Source organism: Gavialis gangeticus, unplaced genomic scaffold (assembly GCF_001723915.1).
Source record: "Gavialis gangeticus isolate Ggan-Ray unplaced genomic scaffold, GavGan_comp1, whole genome shotgun sequence".
In the NCBI taxonomy this organism is placed as follows: domain Eukaryota; kingdom Metazoa; phylum Chordata; order Crocodylia; family Gavialidae; genus Gavialis; species Gavialis gangeticus.
The window spans coordinates 10,360,846-10,374,829 of record NW_017729034.1 but is presented as its reverse complement, the minus strand read 5'-3'; the positions used below and the strand labels follow the sequence as shown (position 1 = coordinate 10,374,829).

Genomic DNA, 13,984 nt, shown 5'->3' with positions numbered 1-13,984 from the left:
TCGGCCCCGCGCCCGGAGGAGCTGCGGCGCGGCCGGACGGTGAGTGCCGGTGCCCCGAGCGGGCTCTCGGGCTGGGGGCTGACCCCCTCGGAAACTGCGGGAGCCCAGGCATGGCTCTTAAAAAAGGAAAGTGGGGCTGTTTGCATTGCTAAGGGGCGGCGGGGAGATGCCCGAGTCGGGGAGGGGCTCTCCAGGGCTGCCCCCCTGGGATGAAGGCGGCTGAGCGCTCCTGGGAGGCAGGCTGTGATGCTCCCCGGGGGGCCTGTGCCAGCTGCAGACTGGGGGGGGACACAGGGGAGGGCAGCCTGTGGCTGTGCCCCCCGGTTGGCTCGGCGTGGGCAGCCCAGCGAGGCTTCGGCCCCTTCTGGAGGTGCAGAAGCGAGAAACCGGCCTTGGCACGGAGCTGAGGGTGGGTGCACGTAATAAGACAAATGCCCCACGCAGACAGCCGAGCAAGGGCCCACCAGGAGCTTTTTGGCGTGGTTGCTTTGAAAAATAGAAAGGCAACAGGCTTAAGGACTGATGGTGTTGCAGCCGCCGTGCTGGCGGGGGGCTGGAAACACCCCGCATCTCTAGGAGGGAGCGGGGTGCGAAGCAGCTGGGAGCCCCTCACTCACAGCATTTGCAGACATTAAAAGCAATCCCGCGTTCGTAGGGAGATTCTGCGGACACGGAGACACTCTTGCAAGAAGCTCTGCAAGCAAGAAGTGATGTTGCAGGGCCATTTGCCTGCTTTTTTTTTATACAAAGCTTTCACCTTGGCCAGCCTCCTGGAGCAAGGTGCAGAAAGGGATGCCAGCAACCTGCTGTCTATAAAGTTCCACTGCATCCATCCGCATTGAGAAAACAGGGCGAGAGAGAGGAGATGATGTGATTTTTAACATTGGACTGTCAGTGTGAGTTTTTGTGGCAAGTCCAGTGGGAGCTTGATAAATAAAGCACTTGGGACCTGACGGGGCAGCACAGCAGAGTATGAGACCATGGCATTTTGAGGAGTCTTTGCCTAGGTCTGGCTTTTCCATTGCACGCCTGGGCAGTTTGCAGACTGACGGGGTGGTGCAGCAGCCGGCCACTGAATCCATTGTGGGCAGGAAATTAGATCCCCCCATAACTCGAAGCTGTCTGGCAGGGGCAGCAAGTGTTGCATTACAACCTGCATTGTGTATGCATCCTGTGTTTCTCTTCTGTCACCTGATAGATCCAGTGCAGCTGCATTTCGTACCGATCTATTATACATATACCCACACCCTGCAGTTACTGCCTGAGCGTGGGTGTATAACCACCAAGAGCCCCATGCACCGAGTCCTGCTGAGCTGTACCACAGTGGTCCACAACTCATGGCTCATGGGCAGCACATTGCCTGCAAGTCCCTCCAGTGTTGCTTGTAGCTGCAGGAAATTAAGATGTTAAAGCAAACTGAGCTTGACAGGGAGAGTGAAGTGTGATGGTGCATTTCTTCTTCAGTACTGCTGCCCATAGGTCCACTGAGGGGTGGAGACTACACTCTAACACACAGATATAGACTTTGATTGAGGCTTCATGGGGAAGTGCTATGAGCCTGACTAAGCAAACCATAGTCTTCCCTTTTGGCTTTGAAATCCATGGTTCTACTGCATTTGTCTTGGTCATCCAAAAAACACATTCACTCTGCCAGGCCTGCAGAGCTGATGTAGCTATGGAATGTAAGCCTCCTTCTCGCTTCCTCCGTCAATAATGTAGTTGGCATCCAAGTTCCACACCTGCCCTGCCCTGAAAAGAGATGTGTTTCTTAGGGTTACCACCTGTCCTGAAACTCATACCATCTGTTTTGTGCAGCTGTGTACCTGCTTAAGCCAGCTTGTGGAATAATTAGAGAGACCTAATTATGCCTCAGATGTGATGATACTGTTGTGAAGGATCTCATGGGGAGAAAAAAGCAGTTGTCCCTTTATGCCAGTTTAAAATAGAAAGTTCTCGGAGCACGGTTCTACTCTGAACAATAGCCAAATAAGTAATCGGGTGATAGCACCTTGTACTTCTGTTACTCTGCAGAGATAGAGGAGCTAAGGGAGAGGGAATTGTAGGCCATCCTCTTTTGTGCCTTCTCACATAATCCCTCTGTGCAGGTTAGTTACACTTGTGCTAAATCCACTGAAGGCAGTGAGACTGCTTGTGAAGTCATGGAGGCAGCAGGATCTGCCCTACTGAAGGACATCACTGGCCATGTCAAGTGCCTTGGAAGGCTGTAGAGAAGCAATGGCTGGCCAAGGATCTCAGACCTAGACTATGGAGGCATGATGATGACAAGTTTAGGTTTGATATTGGGATGGTTTAGGTTGGATATTTGGAAAAACTTTCTCACTAGGAGGGTGGTGAAGTACGGCACAGGTTACCCAGAGAGGCGGTGGAATCTCCATCCTTGGAGGTTTTTAAGGCCTGGCTTGACAAAGCCCTGGCTGGGATGATCTAGTTGGGGCTGGTCCTGCTTTGAGCAGGTGGTTGGACTAGATGGCCTCCTGAGGTCCCTTCCAACCCTCATTTTCTGTGATTCTAAGGTAGTACACCTGTGGTTGCATCCCAGTGTGAATATAAAGGCCATGCCAAGTTGACTCAATGCCATTGTGGGTACGTGTAAGAGTCATACTATTACAACACAGCATCCTGCTGTGTCTTTGTCCTGCAAAATTGCACAGCACAAGTGCCAGCCTTTATTTGCTATGACTCTTCCAAGCAGAATATGTGCGGCTCTGCACTATGGAGATCTTTAAATATTCATGGGAGTGGGGGAGAAGGATGCCGGGCCCAGAGTCTGAAACCACTGAAATATTTATGGTCCTGGTGATATTCACCATGTCTGTGGAGTAAGGAAGCCTGGAGCAGGTGTAGGAAGCCAGATGTGAGATGGGCTGGTGAGCTGTAACGTGGTGTAGTTTGCCTTGTTGCTGCTGCTTGCTAGTATTTCATGCTTTTTCTTCCCTGCAATGTGCGACTGTCTTGGTGAGTCTTGTTCTCCCAGGGTTCCTCTACATCCGTGGTGCATAATGGCACTGGTGATGTACACCGTACTGCCCCCTGCTGGACAGTGTGGTGCATGAACATGCATGCACCATTGCCCTCTCTTCTGTGCACTGAAGGTCCCAGTGGATTTCTACTTGAGGGGTCAGGTTTACCCACCCTCTTCGTGGCAGACCCTGCTACAGTGGGTAAACAGGAGTGCAGGATGTTTTTTTTTTAAATGATATATATCTGAATTCAACTGTTCTGTCTTCTGTGACTACTTCCTCACTTTTTCATTCTTTGACCAACTGAACTATGACAAAGTCTCCTTTACAAGCAGAAGAAGTCTGGATGCTCTGTTTCAACTGATGGGTAAAAAGGGAGGAACTTGGATTTACCTTCTGTCAGGCCTGTTTATTACTCTTCTTCCTATTTTGGGCTCTTATATTTTGTGTCAGTTTTATAGGTTCTCTCAATCTTAGCCTCTATGATATTTGGAGGGTGGTGATGGTTTTCAAAAAAGCAAACAAAATGGTATTTAAATGAAAGTGAGAGCTTGGAACACAAATTTACACAATTTTTAAAATCAGTTAGGGCATCAAAATGTTGTCTTTGCAAGATAATCATATCCATCATTGTTGCTGGTCATCCACTTCCAGTAAACAACGTTTCATTCAGTGACACCTTTGATCTTGAAGAATCCAAAGAAAGAGATTTTTGGCACCTTATGAGATGAGCACTTTCCATCTGCTACCTACCACTGGTTTTACTTCTGCTTTAGAAGAATATGTTTTTTACTGCAGGGCTGTAAGTTGTAGCCGTGTTGGTCTAAGGACATGGACAGACACGGTTCTTTGGGAATATCTGATATCTTTTATTAGACCAACTCAGATAGTTGAAAAAAGTATTCTTCGCAAGCTTTCGGGTATAAATACCTTTCATCAGGCTGGGAAGCATCTGCAGTTGGTGCATGCTCTTCCTGGATGGATTTACTTTACTTCTTCTTTACTGCAGGCTATTCTCTCACTTTTTTCTTCTTAGCTTCTGGCCTATTGAGTCAGAGACCAAATGCTTAACAGCTAAATGCTAGTTTAATTCCCCTTTTGCTGTATTGTTCAGCAGCACTCACATTTTCTACAGTTATTTAGAGTGAAAACCAGCCTAAGAAAAGTTTTACCATCCTAATGTTTCCTAGCATTCTGGATAAACATGAAAAAAAAACCCTTGTTAGTCTGTTCTGTTCACTTAGTTTTTGAGGTTCTAGAAGTTATTGTGGATAGTTATTGAAATTTTAATTTGAAACTTGAAATGGGGCCATGATGGTTTCTAGCATCAAAATTCTTTCTTGCTTGTTCAGGTAAATGTTTCAGCCAAAAGCTCAACAGTAAATGAGCAACCATCTCATCCTTGAAAGTAACCCTTTGGCATTGCCCACAGGATCTCTTGAGTTCTTTCAGAGCTGTGAATCCACAGCCCCCCTTGTCTTGGAAGGTAGGAGCCATCCCCTGGTGGTTGGGGTCTTCTGCCATTTCATCCCTAGGACTGAGCAGTAAAAGCCTGCCAGGAGATTCATAGATTTTCCTGTACAAACAAGGGAGTTGAGCTGAAAAGACCATCTTATTCTAGTACCCCAGGGAGCTCATTCTTTGCTGCAGTGGAGGAGACTTCTAGGATTTGGAAGAAGGGAGGGGATACTGCTTCCCCTATAGTGAACAAGAAAGAGGTGTCCCCTGGAGGGCCTTGCAAATGCACATACACTTGTGCCACACTTGTTAACCTGGTGCATGCTGGCACCAGCTCAGCATTGGCTCTAGGCCCTGATTCACTACCTATGGTTCTCACAGCCCTTAGGGGTTTGCCAGGCAAATTTTGCCCCAGCCCCACCCTGGTTTGGTGGTAGCTGGCAAGATGGCAGCTGTGGTGACCTCCTGGAAACTGGAACAGCCATGACTTTCAGCTGGCAGTGCACCAGCCCCACTTCTGGATGCTGAGCGAAGTGACCCATGCTGAAACCGTGAGAGTCCCACAGGGGACCTGCCCTATGAGCTCTGCCCTCAGGGCAGTTAAGGAGCTTTGCCCAGCTGTGTCCTGAAGCATGATTGACGTTCCTTGCCTTCCCAGGCTCCGCACATTGAAAGGGAGCGGCATGGTTTCCGCCAGCTCTCATTAAGGGATGGAGCCCAAATGGAAGTGGCGGTTGCCTTGTGGCGATGCCCATGCTAAAACTAGTGCTCGCTTTATTGCATACTAACGAGGGCTAATTGTCCTTGGTGACCAGCTTTCCTCCAGATTGCACTATGGCCATTTGCATAACTGCATGAAAGGGTTTTCAATAGGGAGGTTTTTAAGGTTTCTGATCCCCTGCTGAGGAACAGCCACCCGCAGGAATGTGGAGCCCCATTTGGGCTCTGCTTTCCCACATTGTCATTTCCTAGAGCAGAGCTGTCCCCACAATTCAGGGTTTTCCTTCCTTCTCTTACTTGTTGGTGGATGACCCTGCTGTCCTTTGGCCTGCTTGTGAGGGAAGCCATTTGCTGAGTATTTCCCTAGCTGCTCTTTTGACTTTCAGGTGATACCAAACAGCTTAGCACAGAAGGGAGCCCTCTGACTTTGGGGGTGTGGGCAGGGGAAGGGCTCAGGCGGCTTGTCACAACCACAAGGGCCTGCTGGCAGAAGGGTACCCAGGGGGCCTGGAAGCTTCAGGAGGAATTGTGCTACCAGGCATGGTCTTGAATTGCATGGGTGCCTTTGCAGTGCTGATGGCCACATGCACCATTCGTTCCTTCTGTGAGGAGCATGAGCTTTGACTCAGGGGAGGAAATTTTGGTTTTTAAAATAAAGCTGTGAGCACTTGGATTCTTGCTGTGAATCTGCTGCATGCTGGCAGGAGCTCTTGGCCAGCTGCTGTTGGATGTGTGCATCTGATGGGGTGAGACCTCTGGGCATAAAGAGGGGGATTTTTTTTTCCTTTTAAAAGTATATGGTCCTGTCACTGAAGCTGCACCCTCTGTCTGGCCCAGACTGAACCCTACCTAGGAAATGCCAATACCTCCCTGCCAAGTGATTTTCCTCCAGGAAAATCCTCCAGAGATTCCTAGGAAGGCTTGCATTGTAGGGAGGATGGTGGTTGTTGAAGAATCAAAGGGTTTGGCCTCTGGTTCACACAACTCTACTGAGCTAGGAGAGGACTGGGGGTCACAGTGAGCATCCCTCCCCCCCCACGTGCATGAGCGCGCGCGCACACACACACACACACACGCACACGTATGTGCTTGCTGTGTCTGACTCCCTGTCAGCATGGCTTCACTGAATTTCCCAACCTCTTCATAGGCCGAGAAAATTCCATAAGCAAAGCAGGAGCATGAACAGATGTGACTGGTGATATTAATTATGTTGTGGGCATGCCTGTTTCCTGCTATCTCTATCAGTCTCAATACCATCACCACCGTGATGTCTGGTGCCCTGCACATCAGTTAGATTTTCCCACAACAGTATGTCTCTTCCGCTATCCAGCCTGTCAGTAGCATATAACCTTCTAAAATTAATTGCATAGGAACCCAAAATGCTGGTCCTAGGATATGTTCCTGGGAGGAGTTGCAGTCTCAAAAGCAGAGTATTTGAAAAGACCAGGCTCCTGTTGGTCATTGTATGGGAGGCCTCAGAAGGAGAAGAACCTATATTGCGTTCACAATTCGGGGGTACAAGACTAGTAATAATAAGGCTCGTATAGGGTACCTAGCTTGAGGGCTACTTTATTTGTTAAAGGCTTCCACTTTGGGGTGCAAAGAGGTGGGACTCAGTTCCACTGCAGAATGGATGCCTCATCCATGTGGATAACCCTGCCTTTGATCATGATATCTGTTTGGGGGCAGACTTTTAGCAGGTGTAGAGAGGTTTGCCCTAGCCGAGAATCTTGTCTTTTAGCTTCTGAGGATATCTAAGCCTTTACTAACAGAAAGCAAAGTAAATGTGTGGCACATCCCAGCACCATTCCTCAGTTGTATCTCAGCCCTTCTTCACTCACTGAAGTCAACAGGGGTTTTGCCTGAATAAGGATCTCAGGATTTGACAATATTTCTCAGCAAAGGCCATTAATTTTTAGCTCAGGTACATGGACCATCATGGACTGATGAAAAGCCACCTAAATGCTAATGCATCTGACAGCATAGTGAGACTAGCATCACAGATACCCAGCTGATAAGCAGTGTCTGGGAGAAGAGTCCAAATTGTGTCTTCACCAAAACTATTGCTATGACCCAACAATAAATAACAATCTATTGCTTCTCAGGGGGGCAGTGCTAATTGAATACAGATATGTGGGGGTAAGACCTCATGTGTAACATGGTAATGGGGACCAGTACCTCCCCGTGGCCAAGGATCAAATAAGGAACAGAAATGAAGGTGCAGAGGGGAGCCATCACAGGGATGCAGTGTAGAACACTGGGCAGCCAGGCCTGCAAGAGAGTTAACAGGGGCATGAGGCTTTTGAGTTGTCTTTGAGTGTGGCCATTGCTGGGACCCTGAGACAGCTGAGCAGTTAAGCACATACTTCATATAAGGTGAGGAGTGACTCCTTCCCTATTTGACCAACCATATTTAATGACCATGTGCTGTGCTGGATCAAGGAGAATCTCCAGGGATTCAGCAGCTGCCTCACCTGGAACCAGTAAAGCTTTGGCATTCTGCCGGGGAATTGGCTAGATGGTGGGACTAATAACACTAATGTTACAGGTTCGATCCCTGGTTGGACCAAATGAGCGCTTGAGGTCCCTTCCAGCCTTGCTTTTCTATAAAACTTGGTTCAAGGAGCTGTACATCTTAGCCACCTACATGGGGTTTGAGATCCCCTTCTTCCACCGGGGAAAAGGAGAAAGGCACACAGTAGGGTCAGTGTGGTGCCCTTAGCCTCTGCCTATGGGCAAGGTGGCTTTCCAGGAAATTATGACATCTGTGCCAGTTGGGGGTGCTGTGCTTTCCCTCTGCCCTAGGTAGGGTGAAACCCTCAGTGGGGAGGCCTTGCTGCTAGGCACCCTCCCAGCTAAGCTGTTTTTCCGGCTGCAGGCTTGGTGCTAAGCTGCTGGCCAGTACTTCCCAATCCCGAGGCCCAGATCAGATTTCCACATCTGCCTGTCTTGGAGACTCCAGCAGCTACAAGTGATTTAATAACATCTGAACACTGAGACCTTGGAAGCAAGGGCTGTGTCCATGCAGCCACCTTAGGTGCGATCCCAGATCCTGATTGGCCAGAACAGTACCATCAGTATTGAAATACTGAGAATTTAAACCTCTTGTTCCTCTCTGGCCCATCGTGGGGCACTGGGGCCTACAATAATTGCTGTTCTTTATCTGTGACAGGGTGAATGACAGCCTGCTTCCTTTGTGGCCCTCAGGAGTTTTCTTTACTGTGCCGGCAGCTGGCTCTGAAAGTGGGGAGAAGCTGGGGCCTTGGGGATTTAAGAGCGGAGGAGGCTGCCACCTGCTGGTGAACTGGCAAGATTGCCATGGTGTGTGAAGAGGAGCAGTAACATTGACTAACATGGACTTGTATTGGCATCTGCAGACACCTGGATGCTTGCAGGGCCTGGAAAGCTTCCTCCTGACTCCGTTCAGGCTCTGGTCATGAGTGGGGATGTTTGTGAACTGGATGCCACCGCACCATGGCCCTTCTGTGTCCCCTTGCACACCTGAGACATGCAACAGGGAGAACAGGTGACCTTTGAGGCTGTTGTTGGCACTGGGGGAACTTGAGCTCCTATGATAGCTTAGCGAAGGCTTGGACTCCCTGCCACTTCTCAGCTAACTCTTGTCCTCCACACTGCCCAGAAGCAATGGCTGAATGAAGGCCAAGGATGTGCTATGGAGCCTGGATTAAACTGCTCTGACCTGTGTGACAGCGACTCCAGTGTGACCAGCCAGGTGCAGAGACCAAGCAGCTTGCCAGAACTCTGCACCGTCACAATTGTATGTATGAAAGGCTTGCTTGGGGCACCACCATCCCCTAGAACAGAAGGTTCTGCATGTAGGAATGAGCTGAGGTTTGGGCTGTGGGGAGCAGGGAGGGGCAGAGTTGTACTAGGGAAAAGTCTTAGGACCTAGAGGACATTCTCCACCCTGGAGGTAGGGCCCTCAGTTTATGGGGCAGTCTTCCACAAGGAGGGGAGGAAACCCAAGCACTGGCCTGGGTGATGGCCTGGTAGATACAGGGAGCAGGTAAGGAACCTTTCAGGACTGAGTCATTGCAAAGAATCCTCCACCATGGCCTGGTACAAAAGTCCTTGCAAGATGGACCTGAAACAGCTTTCCATCCCCTTGGCTTTCTGCATTCCCAACATGTTCAAAAAGCTGTTGAATAAAGAAGGATTTAATTCAAAGTTGCCATCCCCGAAATGGCACCTGACAGTGGGGCCCTCAGGCATGGAACACAGGTGGTTTCAGTTCACGTGCATTTTGGTATTGTTTTGGAAGAAGAGTGTAAGCCCCCAATTCCAGGCTGGGGCTGCTGCTTCTGTATGTGCCCACTGGGCATGAATCCTTTCTGCTGTCTATTGAGTCCTTTACCCCAGCTTCAATATTCAGAGACCCCCCCGGCCTCCAAGCAAGCAGTGAATGACTTCAGTGTGTGTGTGCATAGGGAAGGGAGACCATAACTGAGTGAGAATGCTCTTCCTCCCCAGTTCATTCCTTAGCAAGCCCTGCAGTGGTGCTTTAGGCCTGTTCCCCAGGGCAAATGACTTTGCTTCTGGATGAGACCAGTGTCACATCTTAGTCAAAAACAAGCCACTTTCTGTAATGCAGCCACATCTGTGTAGATCAGCACCAAGTTATAGAGTCTTTTCTTCCTGTATTGCTGGGCACAAGCCACTTAGCACCTGGCTGCCTGCCACAACACAGCTGCCCTCTGTTGATGTAAGAGGCCTTGGCAGTGTCACATTCCTATAAGCAAATTTTCCAATAGGATCGAGCCTGGGTAATTACCATTAGGCCCCAGTCCCATTGCAGGCAATACAAAGAACTAGGACAGTGTATTGCTCCATCCCATTGCATCCCAAGCTGCTCTAACTTTCAGCTCCCAGCACTTGGCTTAGATTAGGGCATGTTTTAGGCTGCTTTAACCTGCCTAGGGGGTCCGGGCTTGTGAGTGGCTGGTTTGGGATCAGGAGAACACTTTGGTAACATAAAGCCCCTTGTGAGCTACACTGTGTGCATGTTTGCTGCAGAAGGATTTTGGGGGCCAGTGTAGCTAAGGAATGGCTAACAGTGGCTCCTTCTTTGTCCCCAACTCTGTTTCATGCTTAGTTTCTAATAGTAAGTGCTGGTTGTAGTGGTGGAAGACAATATTTGTTCCTCCTAGCCCTGTGAGTGAGGTGGGAGAGCAAGGTGAGTTCCAGCCTGTACAATGGTTGGTTAAGTTCTCGGCGCAGCCCGCATATGTGGTGATGCTGTAAGAGGCAAGAAAAGCCTGTCCTCATGATCAGATCCTGGGGGACAGCATGGCAGCAGTCAGAGAAAAGCCATCTTGCCAGACACTCTCCACCCTTTATCTCCCTTCAGACAACATCTGCGGGCAGTGGGAAGACCTCCCTCTCCCCCTCCTCCTCTGCCGCCTTGCTGGGGATTGTGTGGATGTTCCTCACCAGTGGAGTCCTGCTGGCTCTTTTCTTTTTGGCCTTCACTATTCGCTTCAGGAACAACAGGTAGGAGGCAGGTTATCTGAGCTCTGTCCTCCAAGCTGGACCTCCCGCAATAACTGTGGGCCCCTGTTCCAATGGCTCTTGTTCCTCGTGCTCCAGGATGTGAACTGATCTTTGGCAGAGGGCTGGGAGATATCACCCTTTTGTGATGGGGCATACTTCCCTCTTCCTCGCTAACATCCAGCATTGATCAGTGCTGGAGCCAATGTGCATAGGCCCTGGGTCCATCCTGCTAGGGCATGAAGAGGAGCTGCTAGATGAGGCAGGCAGAGGCCTGGTTTGGTAGGGCAGTGCTTTTGCTCATAATCCTGATGAGAACAGAAATCAAGTAGTGGCAGTTTGGCTGGGGTAGCAGCTCATGCTGCTATCTCCAAGGTCCCTGCCAGGGATGCCAAGCAGACCAGCCAGGGTGGTGGAAAGAAAGTACCGCTTGATGCTTTTGTTCCAGAGTTTGAGGGCATCACTACAAGCAACTCATCTTCGGGAATGAGGACACCATAGTCTCAACTACATCCAAGTCCCTTTCATGACAGCAGGCCAGTTGTGCTTTTGATATACAGTTGTTCCATTCTGATCTGAGTGGTTGGCCAGATTTGGGATGTCTCCTTGTTGTTCCCAGCGTGAGGAAAAATGGATGATGGGGAGTCAGTTGTTTCATTGCAGGCTTGTTTGTTCTCAGGGAACGTGCAAAGTCCTGTTTCTCTGAAAACAGCAGGGATCAATCAAGAGTCAGTGCCCTTGTTCACAGTCCCAAGTCCCTCTCAGCCAATATTTAGCCCCAAATCTGTCTCATTTTAAGCTTTTCTTGACACACATCTGCTGCTTGCTCTGGCTATGTCTGACATTTTCTGGCTGCCTTTTTTGTGTTTCTGCTTCTCTGGTGTTTCTGCATTTTTCCACATGCACACAGACTTTCACAAAGCACTGGCCAATAGAACCTGTGACCATGGGTGCATCTAGATGAGCAGGAAAGTACATTTGGTGTGGAGGCTGCTTTTGTTTTAGCTGTCATTGCATTTGGGAACTTGGCTGTTTTTAGCAACTATCTTAAATGAAGGGTGGTAGTTATGTCCAGTTCATCACAATACTTTTCCAAGTTTGCCCAGGACCCTCTGTGCTAAACAGTATGTTAGCCCCACAATCCTGCAGTGGGGTCCTGGGCATGAGATACAGCTGGTAGAGCACTACTTAATTTTACAACAAACTGGGAATTAGGATCAAAGGAAAGTAGGACTGAAAAGGGATTTCAGGAAGTCATCTAGTCCAGCCCCCTGCTCAAGGCAGGATTGTTCCTGACTGATGTCCATCTGTCCTGCTCTAAAAAATCTGCAGCAGCTTTTAATCTATTACAAAAGGTTACAGACCTTTCAAAAACATTCCCAACATGAAAGTCTAACTCACACAGTTTATTGACTTGCACTGCAGTAGATAAATAGAGCTTGGGCTGATGAGCCTGGGAAAGCAGAGGAAGTTCACTCCCATATGTAGTTGAAGATGGAGTTAATGTCCCATCTCCTGCTTAAGTGGAGGTCTGGAGATAGAGGGAATGGAGCAGAAACACTGACACCGGAATTCTGGGTTCCCTGTCACTTCAACAATATAAAGAAACTGGAGAGAGTTGGGAGAATAGCAATAAATATTATCAGAGAATGAAGGGTCTGGCTTGTGAGGTGAGATCTGGAGTGTAAAATTTCTTGTCTGACAGGAGTGACCAAGGAGTGTGCCATGTTACCATTCAGCAGGGATCTGAGGGGTGAAAGGGTTGGGGAAGATTTACTTGTTGTCCTACTGATAGGGGCAACCAAGAGTAAGGGGTGGAAGTGAAAGGAGGGGAGCTGTAGGCTGACTATTGGGGAAAACAGTTTGAACTGTGGTGTGGCTTCTTCAAGGGAAGGGATTAAACCCTCCTCACTTGGGGCACTGGAAAGTAAGCCAAACACAGCACTAGCAAATGAAGAACTGGAGTGAGGCCATTGGTTATTCTATCATGGGTTTTCTCTCTCTGACACCTGCCCTCCTGTGATAGAGAAGTGGGGTTCAGACTAGAGCCTGGGAGAAACATGTTCACACACAACAGATTTCCTGCATGACTTTGGGTAGGCCACGTCAGCCATGTCTGTGCAGTGTGCATGAGAGGGGTGGCTACAGGGCACAGAGACTCGCCCTAGCTCAGTGGGCAAGTGTACTGATCACAGGGAAGCTGTGACAGTGCTGGCTCCAGCATGGGCCTTTACTGGGTGGCCAGTGCATGTGATACCCTGCCTACACTGCTCTCTGCTGGTACCCAAACAAGCAAGATGGAACTTAGTATAGGGAAGTGCACATGTGTTCCCATAGCAGCATTGACTCCAGTACTCATCTCTCTAGACTGTAAAATGGGGATACCAGGAGCGTCAGGAAGACCCATACATTGAGGATAGTGAGGTATTTGACTGCACCAATAATGGAGGCCTGGTAGTGCCACACTGATGAGCACGCTGTAACTGCAGAAGCTCATCAGGTGTGTAGGGGAAGCTGTTTCAGGGGGGCAGCTGTAGCCAGGTCAGAGGGCCTAGCTCCTTACTGGCATGTATTAATGCCATGGCGGGTGGCCCAGCTCCACTTGTGAAGTGAACTGTTCTCGTAACTGTCGCTCTGTTCCCTGGAGGATTGTGAAGATGTCCAGTCCCAATCTAAACATCGTGACCCTGCTGGGCAGCAGCTTCACCTATGTCAGTGCTTACCTCTTTGGGATGCAGGAGCAGGACCTGTTTCCTGGGACCTCGATGGAAGTGCTGGTTCAGGTGGGTGAGGCAGTCGGGGCTGGGGTTGAATTGGTCTCAGCTGGGAGAAATGGGTGTATAGCTCTCACACACAAGCAAGCACACTTCCTGAGTTGTGACCTACTGAGCTCTGACCCCTCCCCCCCGCCTCTTCCCTCATGACCCCCATGGCAAGCCTGTTTTTCATGTGCATAAAGAGCTACCACACACTTTCTATCCAGCAGCCTTCACTTTTTGACGTAGCCAAAACAAGGATGAGGGCTAGTAATGCCTTTAGGGCCAGGGCTACACCAGATAGCTTAATCTCTGGATAGCCCACAGGGCAGAACCCCTTTTCTCCACTGGCAGAATAGCACTTCCCTGCTGGAAAGCCACCAAAAAGACCTGCTAGAGGCGCCTGTACCTCCTACCAGCTGCTGGGGCCCCATTAATAGCTGGCATTTCCCAGGGGGCTCTGCCACTTTGGTATGCAATATGGGGTTGGGGACACACTCCAGCAACGTCCTGTTGTGGCTGCTAGACAAGCCATAAAGGGAAGGGTGGCGGGTAAGGAAT

At 49.5% G+C, this 13,984-nt stretch overlaps 1 protein-coding gene across 4 annotated transcripts in view; it reads left to right on the top strand.

The window, feature by feature from the left end:
- GPR156 (G protein-coupled receptor 156) overlaps positions 1-13,984 on the top strand; it is a 36,462-nt gene continuing 22,478 nt past the window's right edge. For 3 of the 4 annotated variants that reach the window (XM_019527511.1, XM_019527512.1, XM_019527508.1), the window contains exons 1-4: positions 1-39; positions 8,332-8,937; positions 10,528-10,670; positions 13,315-13,450. In XM_019527511.1, coding sequence (XP_019383056.1) covers positions 8,833-8,937; positions 10,528-10,670; positions 13,315-13,450 — 384 coding nt within the window. In that variant the 5' untranslated portion in view covers positions 1-39; positions 8,332-8,832. The remainder of the gene's footprint in view (positions 40-8,331; positions 8,938-10,527; positions 10,671-13,314; positions 13,451-13,984) is intronic. The other variant, XM_019527509.1, reaches the window with a different exon arrangement.